This window comes from Podarcis raffonei, chromosome 8, assembly GCF_027172205.1.
Source record: "Podarcis raffonei isolate rPodRaf1 chromosome 8, rPodRaf1.pri, whole genome shotgun sequence".
NCBI classification, from domain to species: Eukaryota; Metazoa; Chordata; class Lepidosauria; order Squamata; family Lacertidae; genus Podarcis; species Podarcis raffonei.
This window is the reverse complement of record NC_070609.1, coordinates 84,368,638-84,393,846: the sequence shown is the minus strand read 5'-3', so window position 1 is coordinate 84,393,846 and position 25,209 is coordinate 84,368,638. Positions and strand designations below refer to the sequence as shown.

General features: G+C 50.3%; 1 protein-coding gene across 1 annotated transcript in view; it reads right to left on the bottom strand.

Annotated features, from left to right (window-relative positions):
• Positions 1 to 25,209, bottom strand: part of NPC1L1 (NPC1 like intracellular cholesterol transporter 1) — a 32,985-nt gene that overhangs the window by 1,280 nt on the left and 6,496 nt on the right. Inside the window, exons 3-18 of the mRNA XM_053401275.1 lie at positions 23,776 to 23,876; positions 21,904 to 22,076; positions 20,102 to 20,230; positions 19,229 to 19,411; positions 18,009 to 18,123; positions 16,414 to 16,541; positions 15,592 to 15,729; positions 14,436 to 14,525; positions 13,418 to 13,608; positions 11,229 to 11,341; positions 10,153 to 10,282; positions 8,878 to 8,933; positions 8,435 to 8,585; positions 8,025 to 8,256; positions 3,602 to 3,715; positions 2,184 to 2,346 (exon numbers count right to left, since the gene is read on the bottom strand). Of these exons, the coding sequence (XP_053257250.1) occupies positions 2,184 to 2,346; positions 3,602 to 3,715; positions 8,025 to 8,256; positions 8,435 to 8,585; positions 8,878 to 8,933; positions 10,153 to 10,282; positions 11,229 to 11,341; positions 13,418 to 13,608; positions 14,436 to 14,525; positions 15,592 to 15,729; positions 16,414 to 16,541; positions 18,009 to 18,123; positions 19,229 to 19,411; positions 20,102 to 20,230; positions 21,904 to 22,076; positions 23,776 to 23,876 (2,207 nt within the window). The remainder of the gene's footprint in view (positions 1 to 2,183; positions 2,347 to 3,601; positions 3,716 to 8,024; positions 8,257 to 8,434; positions 8,586 to 8,877; positions 8,934 to 10,152; positions 10,283 to 11,228; positions 11,342 to 13,417; positions 13,609 to 14,435; positions 14,526 to 15,591; positions 15,730 to 16,413; positions 16,542 to 18,008; positions 18,124 to 19,228; positions 19,412 to 20,101; positions 20,231 to 21,903; positions 22,077 to 23,775; positions 23,877 to 25,209) is intronic.

Sequence of the window (25,209 nt, the reverse complement as noted above, 5' to 3'; positions counted from 1 at the left end):
GTTATGTTTTGAAGTGCTTACCTGGCCACCAGGGGTATTGTGTATACAGTGGTACCTCTGGATGTGAACGGGATCTGTTCCGGAGCCCCGTTCGCATCCTGAAGCGAACGCAACTTGCGCCCGCGCGGGTCCCATTTTGCCGCTTCCGCGCATGCGCGTGACGTCATTTTGAGCGTCTGCGCAAGCAGCGGAACCTGGAAGTAACGCGCTCCATTACTTCCGGGTTGCTGTGGAGCACAACCCAAAAATCCTGAAGCTACTTCAAGCCGAGATATGACTGTATAGTTTTCACTCAGGTCCACATCAGTTAATTTAAGCGGGAAATGCTGGGGTGTTGTTCAGTTCCAGTTCCAGCTTACTATAAAGAACCACTTGGAGAAATCTCTGTGTCGTCTGCTTTGTCAACCCACTACAGTGGTACCTCGGGTTAAGTACTTAATTTGTTCCGGAGGTCCGTACTTAACTTGAAACTGTTCTTAACCTGAAGCACCACTTTAGCTAATGGGGCTTCCTGATGCCGCCGTGCCGCTGCAGCACGATTTATGTTCTCATCCTGAAGCAAAGTTCTTAACCCGAGGTACTATTTCTGGGTTAGCGGAGTCTGTAACCTGAAGCGTATGTAACCTGAAGCGTATGTAACCCAAGATACCACTGTACTTAGTAGCAGCCATTCTGGAGGACAGTTGCTGTCTCAGTCAAGGAGCATGCACAGAAGAGAAGCGCTGACCGCCATGATTTGTTCATAGCTGTAGTCTGATTGCCGGGAAGGAGGGAGCTGATAAGAATATAAGAAGAGTCTGCTGGATCATGGCCCATCTAGTCCAGCTCTTATGTGACTGCCCCAGATGCCTCTTTTGGGAGACCAGCAAGTAGGATCTGAGCACAAGAGACCTCTTCCCTCTCGTAGTTTCCGCAACTGGGATTCAGAAGCATTGCTGCCTTCAAGCGTGGAGACAGCTTACATGTGTTTTGCTGTGCTATTAGGAAATTCTTTTTGCACAGTTTGGTTTTGAAATGCATTGTTTTCTTTGCTGCAAGCCACTCTGAGCATCTTTTTGTGTGGGTGTGAGAAAGTGACATGGAAAAAAAAGCGAATGAATGAAAGCTCAGCTGGATTTGCATCTTTCCGAAACCCTGGAGAAGAGAGGAAGAGATGGGCCCGTTCGACAGGAGGAGAACCCAGAGCGAGGTCTCATGGAGAGAGGAACCCCCTGCAGCAAGCAAACTACCTCTGCAGAGCACTTCCTTAGAGTCATTCAAGAAAGAGCAGTCCTCTCCCACCCCACAAGCAATGGTGGGCAACCACTTCCCCCTCCTTGTTAGGATATTTCCGTTCCACCTTAAAAGGGAGCAGGCTTTGTGAGTCACAGAGTCTGCGTATTTCCCGTTCACAGGATGTTTATGTTTTCAGTTGCTTTCGTTTCCTCCTTCGTGCCTGAACGCTGAATCAGGCGGTCATGTTTTTCTTTGTTCTGACCAACGCTGAATAAACTGTAAATATGCTCTCCTGCTGTGCATCTTTTGCTGTGTGAATTCTGCTGATAGAGTGTGCACCAGCCTAAGAATGTGGCAATCTATTTCTGAAGCTTCGTGTCGCTAATTGCTGATACTGCGTGTCTACGGGAGATCGATGGATCGTCCGGCAGCCGGCTTGGGGGCTCAGATGGATTTTGTCTCCCTGGCAGTATCCCAACACTCCTGTCGCAGGCAGCTTGAACTGTGCCTCCATCCCCTGTGCCCCTGTCCTCTTTGCCCCTCATTACAGGCTGTCTCGGGACGCGGGTGGCGCTGTGGGTTAAACCACAGAGCCTAGGACTTGCCGATCAGAAGGTCGGCGGTTCGAATCCCCGCGACTGGGTGAGCTCCCGTTGCTCGGTCCCTGCTCCTGCCAACCTAGAAGTTCGAAAGCCCGTCAAAGTGCAAGTAGATAAATAGGTACCGCTCCGGCGGAAAGGTAAATGGTGTTTCTGTGCGCTGCTCTGGTTCGCCAGAAGCAGCTTAGTCATGCTGGACACATGACCCGGAAGCTGTACGCCGGCTCCCTCGGCCAATAAAGCGAGTTGAGCACCACAACCCCAGAGTCGGCCACGACTGGACCTAACGGTCAGGGGTACCTTTTACAGGCTGCCTCAGCAATTGCCCCTCTTTGTAGGGGTCCGGCTTGGGAAGGCAAACTGGCTCACCGAAATAACTGAGGGCCACAGGGAGGAAGACGAGTCCATGGAGCATCCCCAGCAGCGTGATGATGAGGTTGAGGCGGAAGAAGAAGATCTGGATCAGCTGGGCTTTGGCAAAGGCCAGGACCACGATGCCTGGGAGGTTGGTCATGGCCACGCCAGCAAACACCTGGAGGAAGAGCAAGCAGAGAGCACAAGCTGGTTATACCCAGAAATCTCCAAATGGGGGAGAAGGGGCAGAGTTGGCTCACACAGCAGGGACTGCCTCTGCAGGCAGGTGAGGGGTGCTATGGCCTTGGCAGCCTCACCAACACAGCCCAACGCCCAGTTGGCTGCCCACCAGTTGGGTATAAACAGCTCCCAAGAGTGGAAGTTGGAAAGTGGAGGGAGAGGCTGAGGAGCTCTCATGCCAATTTGGAGCTGGTTCTGGATGACCAAAAGCAATGTGTTTATTTGGGGGGGGCAGGGGGGTGAGAAGAGCACAACTGATTCTGGAGAGGGGGAGCAGAGGTTTGGACAGCCATCCATCGGATTTTTTAGCTGTGATACCTGCAACGCAGGTGGCGCTGTGGTCTAAACCACTGAGCCTACGGCTTGCAAATCAAAAGCTCAGCGGTTTGAATCCCCACGACGGGGTGAGCTCCCGTTGCTTGGTCCTTGCTCCTGCCAACCTAGCAGTTCGAAAGCACATCAAAGTGCAAGTAGATAAATAGGTACCGCTCCGGCGGGAAGGTAAATGGCATGACTGGACCAAATCGTCAGGGGTCCCTTTACCTTTACCTCACCTGCATTACAGGGAGATGACACTTGGGGTCCCTTAGGTAAAGGTAAAGGGACCCCTGACCATTAGGTCCAGTCGCGGACGACTCTGGGGTTGCGGCGCTCATCTCGCTTTATGGGCCGAGGGAGCCGGCGTACAGCTTCCGGGTCATGTGGCCAGCATGACTAAGCTGCTCCTGGCGAACCAGAGCGGTGCACAGAAACGCCGTTTACCTTCCCGCTGGAGTGGTACCTATTTATCTACTTGCACTTTGACGTGCTTTCGAACTGCTAGGTTGGCAGAAGCAGGGACTGAGCAATGGGAGCTCACCCCGTCGCGGGGATTCAAATCACACTCTACAATTCACTGATTCTACGAACCAGCTCCAAAGGCCCCATGAGGGCAGGGCCTCTCCAGAGGCGGTTTTAGGGCACCATGACCAGTTACACCACACTGGGCACCAAGCCTAGGGGGCACCGCAGGACACCACAATTCTGATGCAATGATTTGAGCAGAATGGAAGGGGAGAGGCAAGACGGGGGTATGTCACCGTGGACATTTGAAAGACCAAAGCTTGGTCTCTCTTCCCTGCCCCAATGCACCCAAGCAGCATCCTAAACGAAGCCACAGACCTCCCACATGTGCCCCTCTCCCCACGACTCACCGCACTCCCCATGTTGACTGTGGCCTCTCTGGCTCTCTCCACTTTAGTGGGCTGTGTGCTGATAGCGAAGGAGCGGGTGATGTGGGAGACAAACTCCACCGAAATGCCCACAGCCTGCCGGGAGGAACAGAGCCTTTGTCAGAAGGATGAGCAGATGATGATGATGATGATGATGATGATGATGATGATTATTATTATTATTATTGCAAAGCCCACCTGGTGCATTTGCTGGGCCAAAAAGCCCCAGTTGCTTTTTTGTACCATGTGTGGCAATTTCGACCTGATCAGCAACGGGCACAAAAATTGCACCTTGCACATATGTGGTGGACCTGGGAAAAGATTTATAATGAATTGAAAAAATGTTGAAATACACATTTATTAAGAAACCAGAAGCCTTTCTGCTTGGAATAACAGCTTTGGAATTGCCCAAGAAAGATTGTTTTTGTATGCCACAACTGCAGCTATAATTTTTTTGGTCAAAAATTGGAAATTACAAGAAGTACCAACAGTGGAGGAATGGCAGATGAAGATGATGGACTTTTGGGAGCTAGCCGACCTGACCGGAAGAGTCCGCAACCAGAAGGAGGAGGAGTACCAGGAGGAATGGAAGAAATTGAAAGTCTATTTAGCTAAATATGTTAAGATAACTTAAATAGAATTACTTGCGAGTATCAGATAGGCTTAGGATTTAAATATGTGATGTTGTAGAATACTATGTTGTTAAAATGAAAAGAAAGAAAGATGTTAATCAACCAAGTAAATTCTATGTTAAAATAGTTTTGGAAAACTGCTAGCTACAATGATTTATATGGAAACTCAGCCAGGGGGATTCAAGGAAGTCACCCAACAATGTTAACAAAAGTGGAATTATGACAGTTAGGATAAATGTTTGTTTGTTTGTTTTTTAATGTTTTCTTTTCATGTTTGTGGATTTATGTGTCATAAATTTGGAAAACTAATAAAAAAGTTTGAAAAACAACAACAAAAATTGCACCTTGCTTCTGTTGCAACTGAAGGAGAAATATGGTCCAACCTAACCTGGGCACCTGGTATGGAAACGAGAGCTGGACCATAAAGAAGGCTAATCGCTGAAGAATTGATGCTTTTGAATTATGGTGCTGGAGGAGACTCTTGAGAGTCCCATGGACTGCAAGAAGATCAAACCTATCCATTCTTAAGGAAATCAGCCCTGAGTGCTCACTGGAAGGACAGATCGTGAAGCTGAGGCTCCAAGACTTTGGCCACCTCATGAGAAGAGAAGACTCCCTGGAAAAGAGCCTGATGTTGGGAAAGATGGAGGGCACAAGGAGAAGGGGACGACAGAGGACGAGATGGTTGGACAGTGTTCTCGAAGCTACCAGCATGAGTTTGACCAAACTGTGGGAGGCAGTGGAGGACAGGAGTGCCTGGAGCGCTCTGGTCCATGGGGTCACGAAGAGTCGGACACGACTAAATGACTAAACAACAACAACCTGGCCATCAGCTGCATTTTGTCCAGTGGTTACAATGCTCGTAGATTAATTGGTAAAGGAAATCATTGTAATTAGGAAAATGGAGAGGGGGAAGAGAAGCAGCAGCAGGTTTTCCCACCATTACCCTTCAAGCTGCTGTGTCTCTGCCAGAACAGGCACACAGCTTTGCAGTTCAGGACCAAGGCTGGCCAGGGTGAATTGCCACAAAGCTTCTCTTGAATGCTAGGAAATAAACCCAGCTCCCTGATAGTTTTTGTTATGGTGGACAGAAACCTCTGTTTCGATGCAGTCCAACAGAGCTCTCTTTCAGGTGTCTAGGGTTTGGCACCCCCTTCAGGAAATTCTGAACAGGCAGCTATTTGGAGTTTTATTTCAGAACACCCATTCGCAGGTAAGTCCCTTCTTCGCAATGACTTGTGCACTCAGGCCCTGCTTGTGGGCATCATCCAATAATGGGCATCTGGGTGGCATCTGTGAGAGCAGGATGCTGGACTAGATGGGCCCCCTCTGGCCTGATCCAGCAGCAGAGCTCTTCTTATGTTCTTAGTTAATAGCCAACTGACCTGAATTGGATAATCTTTTTATGGTGGAAGTCCAGAATCAATAGGGAGGTGGAATCAACCTTTAAATAAATTTCTGATTGGCTGCCTCAAAGGCTTAGCAGTGATGGAGCTTCTCCTACCATTGGTCTCAAAACCCATCAATCACCATCAAATGACCCTCTTAAATTTACGCAATGCTTCTCCCAATCACAATCACCTTAGAACCATCTAAATCAACACTCTCTCAGAACATTTTCCCCCTGAAAGTGCTGCATTGCCCCAAGTTCTGTGCAATTAGGTAAAATGTAAGTGATGAAGTTCCTTTAATCCCAAACAAATATTCTTACATATAAGAACCCCCTGGCTTCCTTGTTTTCTCACTAAAATCTTTGCAACTTGCCATAATGTATTATGTCTACCTCTTCTAAGGATACTGCACAAATGTGTTGTTGAGTTCTGTGTCCTATGGGCTCTGGGGGAAGAAAACCAAAGTTCCTTACCGCTTAATATTTCTAGAGCTGGCATCAAAGGGAGGGGTCCTTGCCAGTTGTGCTTAAAAATCCCCCTTTATTTAGAACGATTCATACTGAGAAAACTCAGTGGTGTACATGATAAAATTATCAATAAAACACCTAAATTTAACAAAACTGTTTGAAAAAATATGTGTGTATAAGATAAAGTGTAAAGGAAACAGAAAAATATTTTTTTTTAACAAATATGGATAACTACATTAAATTTCTGGGTAGGCTTGCTGAAATAAAGTTTTCAGCAAGTATCAGGAACAATATAATGAGGGCACCTGCCTAATGTCAATAGGCAGGGAGTTCTAAAGCATAGATGCTGCCTATCAGATTTGCAGCTCTCTTGGGAAAATGCAATAAGGAGCATTGCTTTCTTCACTTGGCTGATGCTCATCTCTCCCCATGATCTTCATGTCCTGTTCTGCACCCCACACACCTGTCGCTCCAACTATCTCTCATCCATCCAGAACTCCCAATTTGGGTATGTTGGTGTGAATGGAATTCCTTAAAAAAAAACTGTGATAGAAAGCAAATAGCAGATGTGTTCGACAAAGTACATGTGCAAGCTGGATGATGTGTGCAAATAAGAACGTGCTTCCATGTGCCTCACATCAAATTGCACTATTATTATTATTATTATTATTATTATTATTATTATTATTATTATTATTACTAATGATTTACACATCCAGCTGGGCCTTCACAACCACTCTGGGCAGTTCCCAACAGAAGATTAAAAACACAATAAAACATCAAACATTAAAAACTTCCCTAAACAGGGCTGTCTTCGGATGCCTTCTAAAAGTCAGATAGTTGTTTATTTCCTTGGCATCTGATGGGAGGGCGTTCCACAGGGTGGGTGCCATTACCGAGAAGGCCCTCTGCCTGGTTCCCTAACCTCACTTCTCGCAGGGAGGGAACCGCTAGAAGGACCTCGGAGCTGGACCTCAGTGTCCGGGCAGAATGATGGGGGTGGAGACGCTCCTTCAGGTATACTGGGCTGCACTGGCAGAGGAAGAGGAGTGTGGGGGGAGCGCACACTGCCGCCAGCAGCATGATCCTGGTGGGGTGCCATCGTGGCTGCCCCACCCCCACCCCAGTGCCAGAGCATGAAGCTCCGCCACTGGTGGGCCAAGGCCGTTTAGGGCTTTCAAAGGCCAGCACCAACACTTTGAATTGTGCTCGGAAATGTACTGGGAGCCAATGTAGGTCTTTCAGGATAAATGTTTATTCTGTGGGGTGGGGAGGATTTTGTGTAGAATTTGCAGACTCCCAAAGCCAGAAGGCGGAATCCCGTTTTGAGGCTAAACACCTTGGAAGGAACTCCACGATGACCCTTGGAAAACACCCCCAAGTTGGGAGTTTCAGGGCTGCCCTCTCCTGCCGCCCCCGCCCCACAAAGCCAGAGCTGTGCCCCAGAGCAATTTACCGTATTTTTTTTCCTATAAGACTCACTTTTTCCCTCCTAAAAAGTAAGGGGAAATGTGTGTGCGTCTTATGGAGTGAATGCAGGCTGCATAGCTATCACAGAAGCCAGAACAGCAAGAGGGATTGCTGCTTTCACTGTGCAGCGATCCCTCTTGTTGTTCTGGCTTCTGAGATTCAGAATATTTTTTTTCTTGTTTTCCTCCTCCAAAAACTAGGTGCGTCTTGTGGTCTGGTGCGTCTTATAGAGCGAAAAATACGGTACTTGTTTCAGCTGTCTATGACACTATTACTATATACATTATTGGCAGAGTTGTGCCACTAGTTCACTGTATGTCTCTAAGTATCTCCCGGCTTTGCTATGCACGTTGCACTTTAATTTGCTGAACTCAGTCCAATTGTCCTTTATATTTGCAAGCCGGTTTGGTGTTTTGGTTTTGTTGTATGACAAGGGCCGGCTTACCGTCACCAGGTTGATGAGGGAGATGGCGTTGAAGGAAATGCCCCACAGGGTCATGGCTCCTTGAGTGTCCACTAGGATCATGATTATCGTGAACAGGTTGATGAGTCCTGAGCGCAGGTCCATGCCCAGCAGCACACAGCAGACCAGGAAGGTGGGGAGCAAGCAGACGGCCAGGTTGATGACCCCCGCAAGGGCGATGTTCAGGAACTGCTCGTAAAACACGTAGGTGATCCTGCAGAAAAACCACAACGGCCGTGGGAACACCAGCGAGGCACAGAGACACACTTCGCCGCTCTCCTAGAGCCTCGCTGACCCCAGGGCTGAAGAGCCGGGAAACTAGGGACAATTTCCCCCCAAAAAAGGACAAGATGCCCTTTCCGGTCCCTCCCCAGCCGCTCCCGGCATCTTACGTGTAGGGGAAGACCGTGAAGTCGGGGTCCGTGCCGGGCACCTGCCGCATGGCAGCGGTGATGTTGGCCGCCAGCTCCCGGGCCACCTTCAAGGCTGCTGTGTACTCCTGCGAGTTTTTGAGGGGCGTGTGGTATGCCATGAAGCGGGATGCTGTGGAGACAGGAGACAGGCACTGCAGTAGCCCAACCACCCAGAGGGGCTGCACCCCTTCAGAGGGGCATTAACCGCCTCCCTCCTCCCGCAGCCTCCCACCTCTGCGGTGGTGCACCAGGGGAGATGGCTCTGGACTGTATATGAAGCCAGAAGCCCACCTCCCCATCTGCATATCCCTCCACCCACCCTGGTTGCCGTAGCAAGAGAGTCAGTGCCCTCCTGGCAGGGCAGCAGAATTCGCACCTGGGGCTTCTTTTTATTCTGGGGATGGGAGGGGGAAAACACTCACCTATGACTTCCCCATCTGGCCCCAGACGCACAGATGTGTCATAGGCACCACGACCCCTGGAGAAAAAGATGGAGGGGTGCATGTTGAGTCTCAGAGAGAAGCACTCCCCATGGCAGACCCAATGCAGCAGGTGCAAACTGGAAATGGCCCCAGAACCCTTTTTATTTTATTGATTTATTTATTGCGATTATTATCCCGCCTCCTTTCCCCCAAGGAGCTCAAGGTGGTATACATACTCCTCGCCCCCATCCCGGCATTTTAGTCTCACCACAACAACAGCTTTCCTGTAAGGCAGGCTAGGCTAATAGACACTGTGACTGGTCCAAGGTTACCCAGCGAGCCTCATGGTAGAGTGGGGAGATTCGAACCCTGGTCTCTCTCGGGTCTTAAATCCAGCACTCAAACCACTACACCACACTGGCTCAAAGCCCAGGATAGGAAAGGCTTAGGGCATCCCAGCTGGCTAGCAGGCAGCCAAGCTGTTTGCTGCCAACAGTTCCCCAAACGGCTTGGAAACAGCCAGCCCCATGGATGTCTCACACATCAAGACCTTCCTCAGATGTCCCTCCCTCAGGGCCTGGATTTGGAGCTCTCTCCCCACAGAGACATGGGTGGCGCTGTGGGTTAAACCACTGAGCCTAGGACTTGCTGATCAGAAGGTCGGCCCGCGACAGGGTGAGCTCCCATTGCTCGGTCCCTGCTCCTGCCAACCTAGCAGTTCAAAAGCACATCAAAGTGCAAGTAGATAAATAAGTACCGCTCCGGCGGGAAGGTAAATGGCGTTTCCATGTGCTGCGCTGGCTCGCCAGAAGCGGCTTAGTCATGCTGGCCACATGACCCAGAAGCTGTACGCTGGCTTCCTTGGCCAATAAAGCAAGATGAGCGCCGCAACCCCAGAGTCGGCCACGACTGGACCTAATGGTCAGGGGTCCCTTTACCTTTTACCCCACAGAGGTCCAGCTGCCCCAGGAAAAAACTATGGGCTCCATACCAATCTCCAGCCTCCTTGTGTACCACTTCCTGCAAAGTCCACCTGCAGCCTGCCTACCCTGGCCTGGTCTTGTGGGCTCCACTGGCTCAATATGGCCGCTCCTCAGCCTCTGAGCTCCAGCTGGCTCCCCCTTCCGGTAGGGGTGCCTCTACAACGCACAACCAGGCAAGGAGTCCCTCTCGGGGGAGGGGTCATTCCTTGCTGTAGGAACAATCGCCCAGACCCGAATCCTGACCCGCACACATACACATACACCCCCCCCCCCCGGTGCTTGCAGTACTCACGCCTTGGGGCATTTCAGGTTGGGCATGTCGTGGAGGAACCAGGGCAGGAACCGGTGGAACTCCTCGACACTTGGCCGGAGGGTCCCGCTCGTCGGAGCCATGCACTTGTTCAACAGGCAGGACAGGGAAGCTGGGGGAGAGAGAGGCAGAGGAGAGGCAGAGCCCCAGGTCCAGGCAGGAATCTTTGGTCCCTTCCAGCTGCAACCTTGTTGTGGTTCTGGACAGTTAAGAATTAACACTCCAGGAAGCGTTCTTATTCACGGGGTGCATTGCCCACATGAACCTGGGCATTTCCCTTTGATCTGTGCTCTCTGGATGCTGCAGAGAGCAGTCTGTCTGAGAATGTGAGCAGGGTAGTTTCGTTCTTGTTAGAGACAGAACGCTGCGAACATGCAGCTAGATTCTGCAGGTTTTCTTTTCTGTTTGTTATGCTTCTAAATAAAGAGTGTTAGATTAGAAGCACTGGTGTCGAGCTGAGTTATTGAAGACACCACGTCGACACAGACAAGCCATTTTACGTTGTGTGTGAACTCTGCTACTACAGTGGTACCTCAGGTTAAGTATTTAATTCGTTCCAGAGGTCCGTTCTTAACCTGAAACTGTCCTTAACCTGAAGCACCACTTTAGCTAATGGGGCCTCCTGCTGCTGCCGCGCCGCCACAGCACGATTTCTGTTCTCATCCTGAAGCAAAGTTCTTAACCTGAAGCACTATTTTTGGGTTAGCAGAGTCTGAAACCTGAAGCATATGTAACCCGAGGTACCACTGTATTCGACAACTGAGAAGAGAGGCAGCGCACGAGTGGAAGCATGTGGGTGCCATTGAAGTGTCGGATAGCTCGTAAATCAGATTTATTGCAGTGCCGTTGCAGCAGACCCCATGGGTCAAATGATTAACCACCCACAAACTTTAACAAACCTTGGGCAGGGAACCCCCCCAGGGGATGTCCCACCCCCCTATACTTTCATAGAATGATAGAGCTGTAGAGTTGAAAGGGCTCCCCAAGGGTCATCCAGCCCCACCCGCTGCAATGCAAGAATCGCAGCTGAAGAATCTCTGGCGGGTTTCTCTGCTTACTGTCGGTGGAGGGGCAGAACTGGCCGTTGTGGATGCGGCAGCAGCTGGAAAAGGGGCTCAGCCAGTCGATGAAGTCGTCCACCCAGGAAGAGGCAGGGATGGCCAGGAAGGACCTGGAGGGAGAGACAGCGGCATGGAGGGGGGCCAAGGCCCACGGCTAAAGAGAGAGCGCAAGGCTCGAAGGGCAATAATAATAATAATAATTTATTATTTGTACCCCGCCCATCTGGTTGGGTTTCCCAAGCCACTCTGTGCAGCTTCCACAGAGACCAAAAATACACTAAAATGTCACACATTAAAAACTTCCCTGAAAAGGGCTGCCTTAAGATGTCAGGTAGTTGTTTATCTCTTTGACATCTGGTGGGACGGCGTTCCATAGGGCGGGCGCCACTACCGAGAAGGCCTTCTGCCTGGTTCCCTGTAGCTTTGCTTCTCGCAATGAGGGAACCGCCAGTAGGCCCTCGGCGCTGGACCTCAGCGTCTGGGCAGAACGATGGAGGTGGAGACACTCCTTCAGGTATACTGGGCCGAGGCCGTTTAAGGCTTTAAAGGTCTACACCATACTTTGAATTGTGCTTGGAAATGTACTGGGAGCCAATGTAGGTCTTTCAAGACCAGTGTTATATGGTCCCGGCGGCCAACAACAGAGGAAATAAAGGGCCGATTTGTTTGTGTATCTGCAGCAGGGTTCGTTCCTGGTAGATTCCAGGAATGTCTTAAGCCTGGTCACCATACTTTGAATTGTGCTCGGAAACGTACTGGGAGCCAATGTAGGTCTTTCAAGACCGGTGTTCTGTGGTCTCGGCGGCCGCCCCCAGTCACCAGTCTAGCTGCTGCATTCTGGATTAGTTGTAGTTTCCGGGTCACCTTCAAAGGTAGCCCCACGTAGAGTGCATTGCAGTAGTCCAAGCAGGAGATAACCAGAGCATACACCACTCTGGCCAGACAGTCCAAGAGACTGGCAAGAGAGAGCAGGAAGCAGGCACAGGGCACTTGCTCCTCCCGGGCTGCCTCAGCCGTCTTCCAGGCCTTAGGCCCCTCCAGGAGCACTACCTGTGGTCTGCGGGGTGGGGGCTGCCCTTGGAGGCAGGTGCAAAATGAAAAGCCGCAGCGGCACTCGTGGACTGGCTTGCCAATCCCAGCCTGAGGTGCCACTGGTGAGGTGGAACAAGGAGGGATGGAGCAGTGATCAAATGCAGGAAGCTGGGCTCATCCTGCCTGAGAAGGGCCTGGGGTGCCAGGCACCTGATCCTGGGCCTGAAGCTGAACCTCAAAACATCAGGAGAAGCTGCTGGATGTTTGTCTGGTCCTCAGCTGGTTGGGGGCTGCCTTGATTTTGAGCTTATTGGCCTCTGGAACCCTACAGACCACTAAGAATCTCCTGTGCCTCTTCTAGAGGCTGGAGGGCCAGACCACACTACCTTTCCTGCACTAATAATAATAATAATAATAATAATAATAATAATAATAATTGTACCCTGCCTCTGATTGTGGAGGCAGAACATAGATGTTGTGGCTAGTCTCCATCAATAGTCCTCTCCTCCATGAATTGGTCTGTTCTGCTCTGAGGTCTTCATCATCATCATCATCATCATCATCATCATCATAATAATAATAATAATAATATATTTATTATTTATACCCCGCCCATCTGGCTGGGTTTCCCCATCCGCTCGGGGCGGCTTCCAACAAAGATTAAAAATACATCAAAATGTCACACATTAAAAACTTCCCTGAACAGGGCAGATGTTTTCTAAATGTCAGGTAGTTGTTTATCTCTTTGACATCTGATGGGAGGGTGTTCCACAGGGCGGGCGCCACTGCCAAGAAGGCCCTGTGCCTGGTTCCCTGGTATGAAGCAAACTCCAGGCTGCTTTCTAGCATCTGCCCGGGGGGTCTGCGGCTCCTTCTCCCCCAGGATGGGTCAGGGCAAAAGAGCTTCTGCAACTGCTCTTTTGCCACCATGCCCTCCCCGGTCAAAACATCTTTTTCTCTGCCCCTCTAAGACGAACCCTCCAGGAACCCTCCCTCTCTCTATTTTTTCTTATGTTTCCTGGCAGGTTTGTGGAGGAAAGAGCATGCAATAATATTCTGGCATATTTGAGGGCAAAACTGGGGAGGGGGGGCGCTTTTGTACACCCACCCACCCCCTTTTTACAGGAGCAGAACGGCTCCTCCAAGCGACTTACACGTTCGGGAACTGCACAGCGGACTGGATCTTCTGCGTCAAGGAGTTGTCATCGCAGCCTGAGCTGGAGCAGACCCCGTTCATCCCTGCCACTGTGGAGAAGTTGTAGCCCGGCGTGGTAACAAAGTAAGTTGGGGCGCCCACCATGAAGTACGTGTTCAGGTACTGGAAGTACTGCAGCATGTAGGAGTCCTGGGGAGAGCAGAGCGTAAGAACATAAGAACCACCTAGGACATGTGATAAAATGGGGGGGAAAATTGGGTCCATCTCCTTCCCTCTCCTTGCTACCTTTGCCTTGAAGGGGCAGCCCGAGAGCAGAGCCCCAGCAGACTCTGAGCTGCTCTGCCCTCCCTGTGCCCAGGCCAGCCCTTAACATCACCCTCCCTGCCTCTTTCATCCCTCAATGAAGGCTCTTGCCCCTTCGCTACTGGAAATTAAACAGAGAATGGAGGTGGACATTTAAAAAACTGTCCCCATAGGCTCAGCCACTGGAGATCTTGAAAAGGAGTAGAGGGAGGGGGGCTCAAAGACCCTGGAAGACCCTGGATGCTACCTGGGAAGGCTGGTATGTAGGAAAGAGATGGGGGAGGTCAGAAAATCTACCAGCACATCACTAACTGGCAGCCCTGCTGACCCATACTTCATTAAACGGGAAATACTATTTTTAATGTTGCTGTCATTTTGCTTGCTTGCCGTACGATAGAACTGTTGTTCATTGGACCTGTTTATATTGTCATTTTTTTGTATTCATGCTTTTCTGTTTCTTTTTATTACTCCGTCTCCTGCTCTGGGACTGAAAACATTCTATGAAGAGCGAGCTATAAATCCTGCAAATAACTTAGTTAACAAAGCTACTGGAGGAAGCCAGGTGGAATTAAGCAGCTCCCTTCGTTAAGGTGCAGAGCACCCAGACTCAGCCAAGTCCTCAAGTTCCCTGAAGGAACTTCCTTGTGGAGAAGCTCCTTGGGGAACCATCATCATCACTGCCCCAGAAGACCAGCAAGCCAGCCAGCTCTCACCATGGGCATTGCCAGCTCCTGATTCAGCCCCACTTCGACATGCAACATCAGGAAGATTCCAGCGCAGAACATGAAAATGAAGATCAGCATCTGAAGGTAAGAGCACAAGAGGGTCTCTGTAGGTGAAGCAGCAGGATCAGGCCAAAGTGTCTAGTTCAGAATCCCAGTCCTCCCTTGCCCAGGGACCAACTAGAGGCTCCCAGGAAGCACACAAGTCTCACCTGAAGGCCATTATTTTATGTGTTAGATGGATTCCCACCCCCATTCGCTCCACCCGTCATGGGTGGGTCTGTGGGCTCCCCAGGTGGTGTCTCATTCTGACCAGGGCCTGCTTAGTGGTGACCCCCCTGGACCTTCAAGTCACACCCTCTCCCACCTGACACCCCGCCTCTGATCCTGGAGGAGGTAGATATGGAATAAAGTAGCTTGGACTACTGCAATGCGCTCTACGTGGGGCTACCTTTGAAGGTGACTCGGAAACTACAACTAATCCAGAATGCAGCAGCCAGACTGGTGAGTGGGGGCGGCCGCCAAGACCACATAACACCGGTCCTGAAAGATCTGCATTGGCTCCCAGTACGTTTCCAAGCACAATTCAAAGTGTTGGTGTTGACCTTTAAAGCCCTAAACGGCCTCGGTCCTGTATACCTGAAGGAGCGTCTCCACCCCCATCGTTCAGCCCGGACACTGAGATCCAGCGCCGAGGGCCTTCTGGCAGTTCCCTCACTGAGAGAAGTGAGGTTACAGGGAACCAGGCAGAGGGCCTTCTTGGTAGTGGCGCCTGCCCTGTGGAACGCCCTCCCAGCAGATGTCAAGGCAATAAACTACTATTTTACTTTTAAAAGAAGTAGGGAAGTTTTTAATGTTTGGCGCTGTATTGTTTCTGATATTTGGTTGGAAGCTGCCCAGAGTGGCTGGGGAGACCCAGTCAGATGGGCGGGGTATAAATAATAAATTATCATTATTATATTAGATATGGCTTCCAAGACTAACAGCCACCGACGGGGAGTTGGTTAAGAAGGCTCAGAAAGAAGGATTCTTCTCCCTGTACCCTCTGTTCTCTCCTGCCTCCTTCTTGCCACCTTGCCTGCTCTCCATCTTCGATTCACACACACACCAGAAAACCACCCTCTGCCACCTAGCCAGCAGCACTCACCACCATGAACCGGACAAAGCTGTTGAGCAAGAAGGGAGCATAGAAGCGTTCTATGAAGGTGCGAAGGAGGCTTCTTTGCTTCTTCTCTGGGCTCTTCTCCTCCAGTTGGACGCAGCAACACAGGTCAAAGCGAGAGGCCTGTGGGCAAAAGGGGCGCCAGCTGAGGACCCCATTGGAGTGTGGGGCTGGGGAGGAGGAGGAGGGGTGGTTGTGGAAGCCTGAAACCCCAGTCAGTAAGTACAACAGCAGCAAGAATGCTTATCGCAAAGTATTGGAAGACACAAGACCTACCCACCCTGGAAGAATGGCAGTTGAAGGTGATAGACTATATGGAATTGGCAAAAATGACCGGCAGAATCCGAGACCAGGGAGAAGAGTCGGTGGAAGAAGATTGGAAGAAATTTAAAGACTATTTACAGAAATATTGCAAAATTAATGAATGTTAGAATGATGTTGGATTGAAAGTTAAGTGGTTTTTAGTTATAATATTATAAGGAGTATGAAAAAATGGATTATTAATAAGTAAAAATCTAATGTTACATTATTTTAAGATTAAAGATTAGGATAAGTAAAGAGGGGAAGGATTTGCTGAACTGATAAATTAAACTGGAATACAAAAAGGGAGGTTAGAGGAGGTCCAGAAAATTAAGTAAATGAAAGAATGTAATGGAAAGATGGAACTGTTTTTTTTATTTGTATTTTTCTTTTTCTTTTTTCATTTTGTAAAACTTTAATAAATATTTTATTAAAAAAAAAGAAACCCCAGTCAGTAAGGAAACCCTCCCGCCACAAAAATGCACTTTAAAGAAAGTCCCCACCCACCTTCTGCCTGCGGGCATCCAGAGACAGCAAGGCCACAAACATGGACACCTGGAGCAAGAAGTCAAAGAGGACGGCCAGGGCAGCGTTCAAGGCAAAGGTCCGGACAGCCGGCATCTCCGACAGGCCACCTAGAAGCAGGAAGGGAGGTGTAAGGTCCAGCAGCTGCTGGATCAGGCCAAAGGCAGAGGTCCATCCTGTCCTCACAGTGGCCAACGAGCTGCCCTATTGGGAAACCCATAAGCAGGATCCAAGCACAAGGGCCCAAGCACTGTGGCTTCCAGTAACTGGGAATCAGAAGCATTGCTGCCTCTGACTGTGGTGGCAGAACAGAGCCATCCTGGCCAGTTGCCATCAACAGCCCTCTCCTCCTCCAGCCTCTTTTACCTTCATCCAGGTTGGGAGCCATCACGGCCATCTTTGAGAGGGAAACCCACTGTTTGGCTATGCGCTGCATGAAAGTCCTAGCTTTTACCTCTTCTGAATCTTCCAACATTCAGCTCCATTGGAGGTCCATGAAAAAAAGGCACAGGGTGGACCTCCTGGGCTCTCTGGGCACAGGGCGAGTCAGGGTCAGCTTTTAGCTTTGGGCTACTGTCATTCCCTTGTTTTCTTCTTTTCATCTCTCAGGGCTGAGCCCACATTGGTGCTCTCCTGGCTTTTCAGGACCTCAATCCCCTTGCAGCTTTGCCTGCTCCAGCGTTCGCTCACCCCCAGGCAGGCAGGCCTTGTCACAAGGCTGGGATGAGGGCATCCCTCCAAGAAAGCCTCCGGCCCATTCACCAGCCCCTGCCACCATCACAGCCTGAGTTGCGGTCTCTGTCCACGCAGCTAGACAGCTGCCGCCAGTCAAAGGGCCACAAAGCAGCTCTGCATTCTAGAGACTCCCAGGCTCGAAGCTTTGCAAAATCAGATTAGTCAGGCATTTCCCAAAGCCTAAATGAAGGACACAGGTGGCGCTGTGGGTTAAACCACAGAGCCTAGGACTTGCCGATCAGAAGGTCAGCGGTTCGAATCCTCGCAACGGGGTGAGCTCTCATTGCTCGGTCCCTGCTCCTGCCAACCTAGCAGTTTGAAAGCATGTCAAAGTGCAAGTAGATAAATAGGTACCACTCCGGCGGGAAGGTAAACGGCGTTTCCGTGCGCTGCTCTGGTTTGCCAGAAGCGGCTTAGTCATGCTGGCCACAAGACCCGGAAGCTGTATGCCGGCTCCCTCGGCCAATAAAGCGAGATGAGTGCCGCAACCCCAGAGTCGATCATGACTGGACCTAATGGTCAGGGGTCCCTTTACCTTTAACTGAGGGATTGTCACAGTTCCACATTCTATGCAGTTTTCTATCAGCCCCGCACTTTCCCCAGCAAAACCTGCTCTTTAGCACTGAATCAGTGCAAACATCCATCTGCAGAAAACCTGGTTGACGTTTGCTCTGAGATTCAGAGGTAAAGATGGGCTTTTTCCGGAGAGAAGTGGCTGGATGAGCAGAAGTCTAGATGAGCCCCGAGAGCCCTGCCACCCTTCTCTGCCCAAACTTGGCGGCATTTGGCCACCAGGGTTTTGTACCCGACTCCATCCTCGGAGAAGGAGTGGCTTTGCTCACCCAGGAAGAAGCAGATGACTTCAGAGAGGCTGCAAAGGAGCATGCTGGGGGCCACGTCACCCAAAACCCGTCCGATGTGTTGCTCCGTCGACTCCCCAGGCCGTAGCTCACACCGCTGCAGTGGGAGGCAGAGGAAGGGGGTCTGAGAAAGAGAGGGTCCGCACCCACAGAGCAGCAAGGCGGAGAAGTCGAGGTGTCTTCTGGGTTTCTCAAAGAGGGGTGGTCTGGCCTCAGCTGTGTGCAAAGGTGTCCCTCCAATCTGGGCTCTCTCAGACCCCCTTCTCCTTCCCCAAGGCCCAGCAGTCCTGGAGTAGGAGACCTGCTCTGTTCCGGACAGGGCCAGCCGACCCAGAAACTCCAGCGGGTGCAGAATGCCGCGGCGAGACTCCTTACGGGGTCCTTGCTGCGAGATCACATTCACCCGGTGCTATACCAGCTGCACTGGCTCCCGGTGGAGTACAGGATCAGGTTTAAGGTGCTGGTTTTAACCTTTAAAGCCCTATACGGCCTAGGACCCTTGTACCTACGGGACCGCCTCTCCTGGTATGTCCCACGGAGGACCTTACTGTCTTCAAACAAAAACATCTTGGAGGTCCCAGGCCACAGGGAGGTTAGGCTGGCCTCAACCAGAGCCAGGGCTTTTTCGGCTGTGGCTCCAATCTGGTGGAACGCTCTGTCACAAGAGACTAGGGCCCTGCGGGACTTGACATCTTTCCGCAGGGCCTGCAAGACAGAGCTGTTCCACCAGGCCTTTGGCCAGGGCACAGCCTGACCCCCTCCTTTGGTAATCCTCACAGAACTCTAGCCCAATGGTTGCTATTGATTTGAATTGAATTAATTTTATAATGAAATGATTTTAGAATGTTGTATTATTTTATTGTTGTTAGCTGCCCTGAGCCCGGCTTTGGCTGGGGAGGGTGGGATATAAATAAAATTTATTTTATTATTATAAATTTATTACCCATGAGGCTGGGTGAGGCAGTTGCCTTGGGCAGCAGGCTGGGGACAGTTGGGAGGAGTGGTAGATCTGGACCCCCCAAGCAACATGCTGCACGCCGCTGCTTGGCCCCGTTGCCTGGGGCTGCTGTCTAACAAGAGCAAGGCCATGACTGCCTCTGCTTGTGCCTCTTTAACCTCCGTTCCTCCACCCACTCAAGCGGCAAAAACACCTTTGTTCTGGACATGCCAAGCCTTGGGAGCCCTCCCGGCATTTCTCGCACCTGGTACTCCAGCACAAAGATGAAGATGTTGTCAGCACCGACCGCCAGCACCAGGAAGGGGACGACCTCAATGATGATGAGGGAGGAGGGCAGCCCTATGTAGGAGTAGAAGCCCAGGGACGACAGCACAGCCCCCAGGACCACCAGGATTCCTCCGAAGCCCAGCGTCACCTTGGAGTCCACCTGAAAAGGTGAGGCAAGGTGAAATATACTCTGAGTCGAGAGTGGATTTCATGCCCTTTATTCAGCTCATAGTGGTGAGGAGGAATGAAAGTCCCCTCAAAGTATCTGCTTTATATACATTATTTACACAATGGGCTGCACATGATTGGCTAATTCCGGAATTCTACTGTAAGCCAATCAGGTTGTGGATTCACTTCTATCTGGAGCATGATTGGGTGGTTCCTGCCAACCAATCATACTGCTGCATTGTTCTAGGACCAATCAGACTGCTGCATTCTGAATCCTCTTGTTCTAGGACCAATCAGACTGCTGCAATTTGGATCCTATTGTTCTAGGACCAATCAGACTGCTGCAGTTTGGATCCTATTCAACTCAGTACATAACACCAGGCGTGGTAATGAAAGGATGCGCCTCAGCAGCAAGGACACACAGAGGCAAGCCCAGTCTTTGCATGACATCCTTGCACCTGTTTCTACAGGCCTCTTCTGGATGTTGTGCTGGGTCCAGGAGAAGAGCAGGGCTCTCTCCATGGTGGCACCAAACTCCGGAAGCACTCGGAAAGCAGCTGCTCCTTAAGTACTGGAAGCCTTGATGCTGCAGGAGGGACTGGAGCTCCTCTGTCCCCCCGCTCCTCCTCCTCTTGGGTCTGGCCACCTCCACCCGCCTTGCCGTGGGGCAGCCCCTTCATACCAGGATCCGCTTCCAGCTGGAGTACTCGCCCAAGGCCAGTGCAATGTACACAAAGATCACCAGGTAGCTGACAGCAAAGATGGGGAGGTCGTCCCAGGTGGTGCGGTTGATCTCGTCCTCCAGTGAACGCTGTAGGTATTATGGGGGGGGGGGATAAGAGGGCCTTAAGAGTCTATAGGGGAGAGTCTGCCTGAGCCATCAAGGGGAAGACTTTCCACCTGCCTTCCCCACCCCCTTCCTGGCAGGTGTGGGGCAGATATTGCTTTTGCTGCTATTTGGATGTTTGCATTTCATTTGGATGTTTGCATTTTATTGTTTCAGTGTTTATTAGCATGAGATGTTTGCCCTAATGATATTACGCATGACTTTTTGGTTCAATCGTGCTCTGTTCCGTAACTGTTAATGCATTATCTTAAAATGTATTTATATATTTACTTTGTACGTTGTACGCCCTCCATAATATTCTTAAGAGGGTCCCTTCTCCAGTCTTCAGAGAGCAGCTGGAAGTGGGGAGGCAGAAAAAAGTCCTCCTTTCCTTCCACTCTGCAGTTTTAATCCGAAATCTCAGGCGCAGCACTGCGCCGAGAGCTAGCGCTAATGAAATCCCCTGTCGCAAAACAATGGGAGTTTCGAATACTGCACCTTGAGCATGGAAAAGCAGTCGGGGAAGGACAACCAATGCGAAAGGCCAGCTCAGCATTGGTTTCTCAGGCACATAAGATGCTCAAAGCGCATAACTCAGGCTGGCCCTCCACATTCCTTGCACCAGCCGAGAGATGCCCCTGATTCTGTGCCCGCTCAGCTCAAGCTCTCAGGCAACACAGGGATGAGAGGGACATACAGTGGTACCTGGGGTTAAGAACTTAATTCTTTCTGGAGGTCCGTTCTTAACCTTAAACCGTTCTTAACCTGAGACACCACTTTAGCTAATGGGGCCTCCCGCCGCCGCCGTGCGATTTCTGTTCTCATCCTGAGGTAAAGTTCTTAACCCGAGGTACTACTTTCGGGTTAGCGGAGTCTGTAACCTGAAGCGTCTGTAACCTGAAGCGTCTGTAACCCGAGGTACCACTGTACTACTTGAAAAATCCCAAAGTTTAAAAATGATGAACATCAGGCTCTCCTGGCAAATTTTTCTCCTCTCCTCCAACACCGACCTGACTGATTTGGGCAGCGAGGTAAAAAAAAATAAGAATAAAGTAGACACAGCACAGGAGGGGAGTGGGGATGGAATATAACCCTCTCCAATCAGCCTAGCTTGGGACGCGGGTGATGCTGTGGGTTAAACCACAGAGCCTAGGGCTTGCCGATCAGAAGGCCGGCGGTTCGAATCCCTGTGACAGGGTGAGCTCCCGTTGCTTGGTCCCTGCTCCTGCCAACCTAGCAGTTCGAAAGCACAAAAAGTGCAAGTAGATAAATAGGTACCGCTCCGGCGGGAAGGTAAACGGCATTTCCGTGCGCTGCTCTGGTTCGCCAGAAGCGGCTTAGTCATGCTGGCCACATGACCCGGAAGCTGTACGCCGGCTCCCTCAGTCAATAAAGCGAGATGAGTGCTGCAACCCCAGAGTCGGCCACGACTGGACCTAATGGTCAGGGGTCCCTTTACCTTTTAATCAGCCTAGCAGGTCACTTTAGGGCTGGCTGGACACCTGGGGTCCACTGGTCAGTGGAATGGGCTGGTTCTGGCCGGCAGATGTTGGGCACCGCTGACCGCAGTGGTGTGAGGTGACCCCTGCCAGTAGCCCCAGCCCCCAAGGAATGAGGGTCCTCAGTAGGGACCCTGGTGGGGCAGTAGCAACACCCACCTCTGCCATGTAGGCGACTGTGTAGCTGTCTTCGTGTTCCCGCTGGAATTCCTGCACAATCTCCAGGAACTGCTTCTCCCACAACATGGCAAAGTCAAATCGAGGGTCACTGGGAGGGAAGTTGTTCAAGGAGAAGGTCAGGATGAGGGCCTGGCCTTCTGAGTACTCCTCCTCTGTCAGGCAGAGAAGAAGGAGGTCACTGAGAGGCAGGTTGGGGGTGGCACATCCACAAGGCAGCAAGCCCCCCCCCAGAGCCCCAGTTCCCTCGAACACAGCCCCCCACCCTCTCCCTCAAACCACAGGTGTGGTGGTTTCACCAGGCCCCTCAGGTGCCACTGCTGGGCCTGACTAGGTGGGGCACCTTGAGGCCCCCAGGAATTTCCTCTCTGGATAAGTATAATGATAGAGGGCCTTCTTGGTAGTGGCACCCGCCCTCCCACCAGATGTCAAAGAGAAAAATAACTACCAAACTTTTAGAAGACATCTGAAGGCAGCCCTGTTTAGGGAAGCTTTTAATGTTTAATAGGTTATTGTATTTTAGTGTTTTGTTGGAAGCCGCCCAGAGTGACTGGGGAAACCCAGCCAGATTGGGGGGGGGTATAAATAATAACGATATATTATTATTATTATTATTATTATTATTATTATTATTATTATTATTATTCCAGTACTTGGAACGAGTTTATAAAGAATATATTAGGTGATGGATAAAGATTATGCACATCTGGATACAAATGTGCGGAAATGTAATTTCTTTTATTTTCATTTTCATTTGTGTTTTCCCCACCACCAGCACCACACATTTCTAAAAGAAAAATCAGGAAAAAAATATGAACAAGCTATTTTCTTTCTTTTTTCTTTCTTTTTTAGAAAGGAGCAATGGGGGGGGAATCGGGGGGGGGACATAAGCTGTGGTGCTAGAACTTGTGGACGTCCAATGCAGCTGAACGCTGGAAGATTCGGAATAGATAAAAGGAAGTCCTTGACGCCCTGCAAAGTTGAAATGTGGAACTTGGTGTATGTGAAGAGTTGAAAAAAAAATATTTTAAAAAACTTTTATAAAGAAACCAGAAGCTTTCCTATTGGGCATATTAGATTCAGATACCCCAAATGAAAATAAGAGAATATTCTTCTACACAACAATGGCAGCAAGAATAGTAATAGCTAAACATTGGGAAAGTGAAATAGTACCAACAAAAAAAGAGTAGGAGGACAGATTATTTGAATATTTTGACATGGCAAAACTGACGGGTACAATTAGGGGGCAGTCTAACCAAAGGTTCCAAAAAGTGGGGGGAGTGTATAGAGATTACCTAAAGAAACCCCCAGTGTCCTCAAATCAAAACCTGGACTTGCATTGAGTAATTTTTGCAAACCACAATATGGTCTATAACTAAGCACAGTAGATGGAGAAGGTAGGAATGATGAAATGGGAAAGAAACAGATTAACAAACAGGAAAATAGACCTGCTTGGAGGAGGAAGTAATACTAGAAAAGAATAAGAATGGGAAATATAAAATAGGGTAACATAATTCTGTGTGCAAGAGCGTACAGATTTATGGCTTTATGTGTTTGTCGTTTGTTTTGTGTTTTCTTTTTATTTTGTTTCTTAATTGTCCTTACATCTTAGTGTGCGTCTTTATGTCTTGTAACAAAAAGTTAATAAAAAGCATTTTTTTAAAAAAAACGTAAGCTGTGGTGGTTGCCACAGCACCAAAATAGCACATGTGCATGTGCGCACACACTCCGCCCCGCCCTTAAAATTGTCTTAATACCACTTATACCACAGCCCCTTGCAGCCTGGGCAGGCCAATCTGTGCATGACACAAAAGACCCAATTATTTCCTCCCAGGGGGTGGACATGCCTCTTACCTGGATACCCCCCCACGGCCAGGAAAGGGAAGACGGGTCCTCCATACTCTGCCATGCAGCTCAGCTCCAGTGAAGTGATGTCTTGGAAAGAGAGAGGTGAGCTGTGAAGGCAAAGGAATTGAGCGCCCAGTGAGAAATCGGTGTTAAGGACCCTCTGGGAAGCCCTCCTGATTTCAGAGGAAAAGAACCGCTTCGTTCACCAGGGACAGCAGAGGACGCTGATCTTTGCCAGAACCGGCCCATCAAGCTCTGCACTGTCTGCTTCAGGCGTGGTGAACCTCCTGCTCACAAGGCAAAATTCCGCCACCAGCTGTGGCCCCCAAACCGCAGTCACGTGCCCCACACATGAAATTGCTGGTGGGGCGGGAAGAGAAGCCCCGGGCAAGGCACAACTAGGAGTCCTAAACTGCTGAAGGATGGGAGGGCCAAAGCCTGCTGAATCAGCTGCACACACAGGGAACTCACTTGAGCAGCCACTGTCTGAAAAAAGAAGGGTCATTGGCTGGGGCAGAGGTGTGGGGCTTGCAAGGTGCTTTGCGCCAGACCCTGTTTCCCAGGGCCAGTCCCGGATTTACAGAAGCCATCATCCCAGTTCCTCACTTGATCCCAGAATGTCCCGCTTTTCCTTAAAGGTAAAGGTACCCCTGACCGTTAGGTCCAGACGTGGCCGACTCTGGGGTTGCGGTGCTCATCTCGCTTTATTGGCCGAGGGAGCCGGCGTACAGCTTCCGGGTCATGTGGCCAGCATGACTAAGCCACTTCTGGCGAACCAGAGCAGCACACGGAAATGCCATTTACCTTCCCGCCAGAGTGGTACCTATTTATCTACTTGCACTTTGACGTGCTTTCAAACTGCTAGGTGGGCAGGAGCAGGGACCGAGCAACGGGAGCTCACCCCGTCACGAACTGCCGACCTTCTGATTGGCAAGTCCTAGGCTCTGTGGTTTAACCCTCAGCGCAACCCGAGTCTCTGTAGGGAGAGAGCTCCAAATCCACCCGTGTGCTTTGCAAGGTGCTTTGCACCAGACCCTAGTTCCCAGGGCCAGTCCCGGATTTACAGAAGCCATCATCCCAGTTCCTCATTTGATCCTGGAATGTCCCGCTTTTCCTTAGGACGTCCCTATTTCGATCGGAGAAGTGCTGGAGGTTATGGAGTTATGCCACCCCTGAGCCAAGGAGATCACTATAGAGTGGAACCTCAGTTTTCAAGCGTCTCAGAAGCCAAACGTTTTGGACGCCAAAAACCCAGAAGTTATTGCTTCCGTTTTTTAACATGCCTTGGAAGCCGAACGGCTTCCGCTGCGTGTTTTTCTTTTTTCTCAATGGATTTTGCCGACCGCCAATTACTCCCAGTTTTTTAATGTTTCGGAAGTCGAACAGTCTTCCGGAATGGATTACATTCGAAAACTGAGGTTCCACTGTACAACCTTCAGA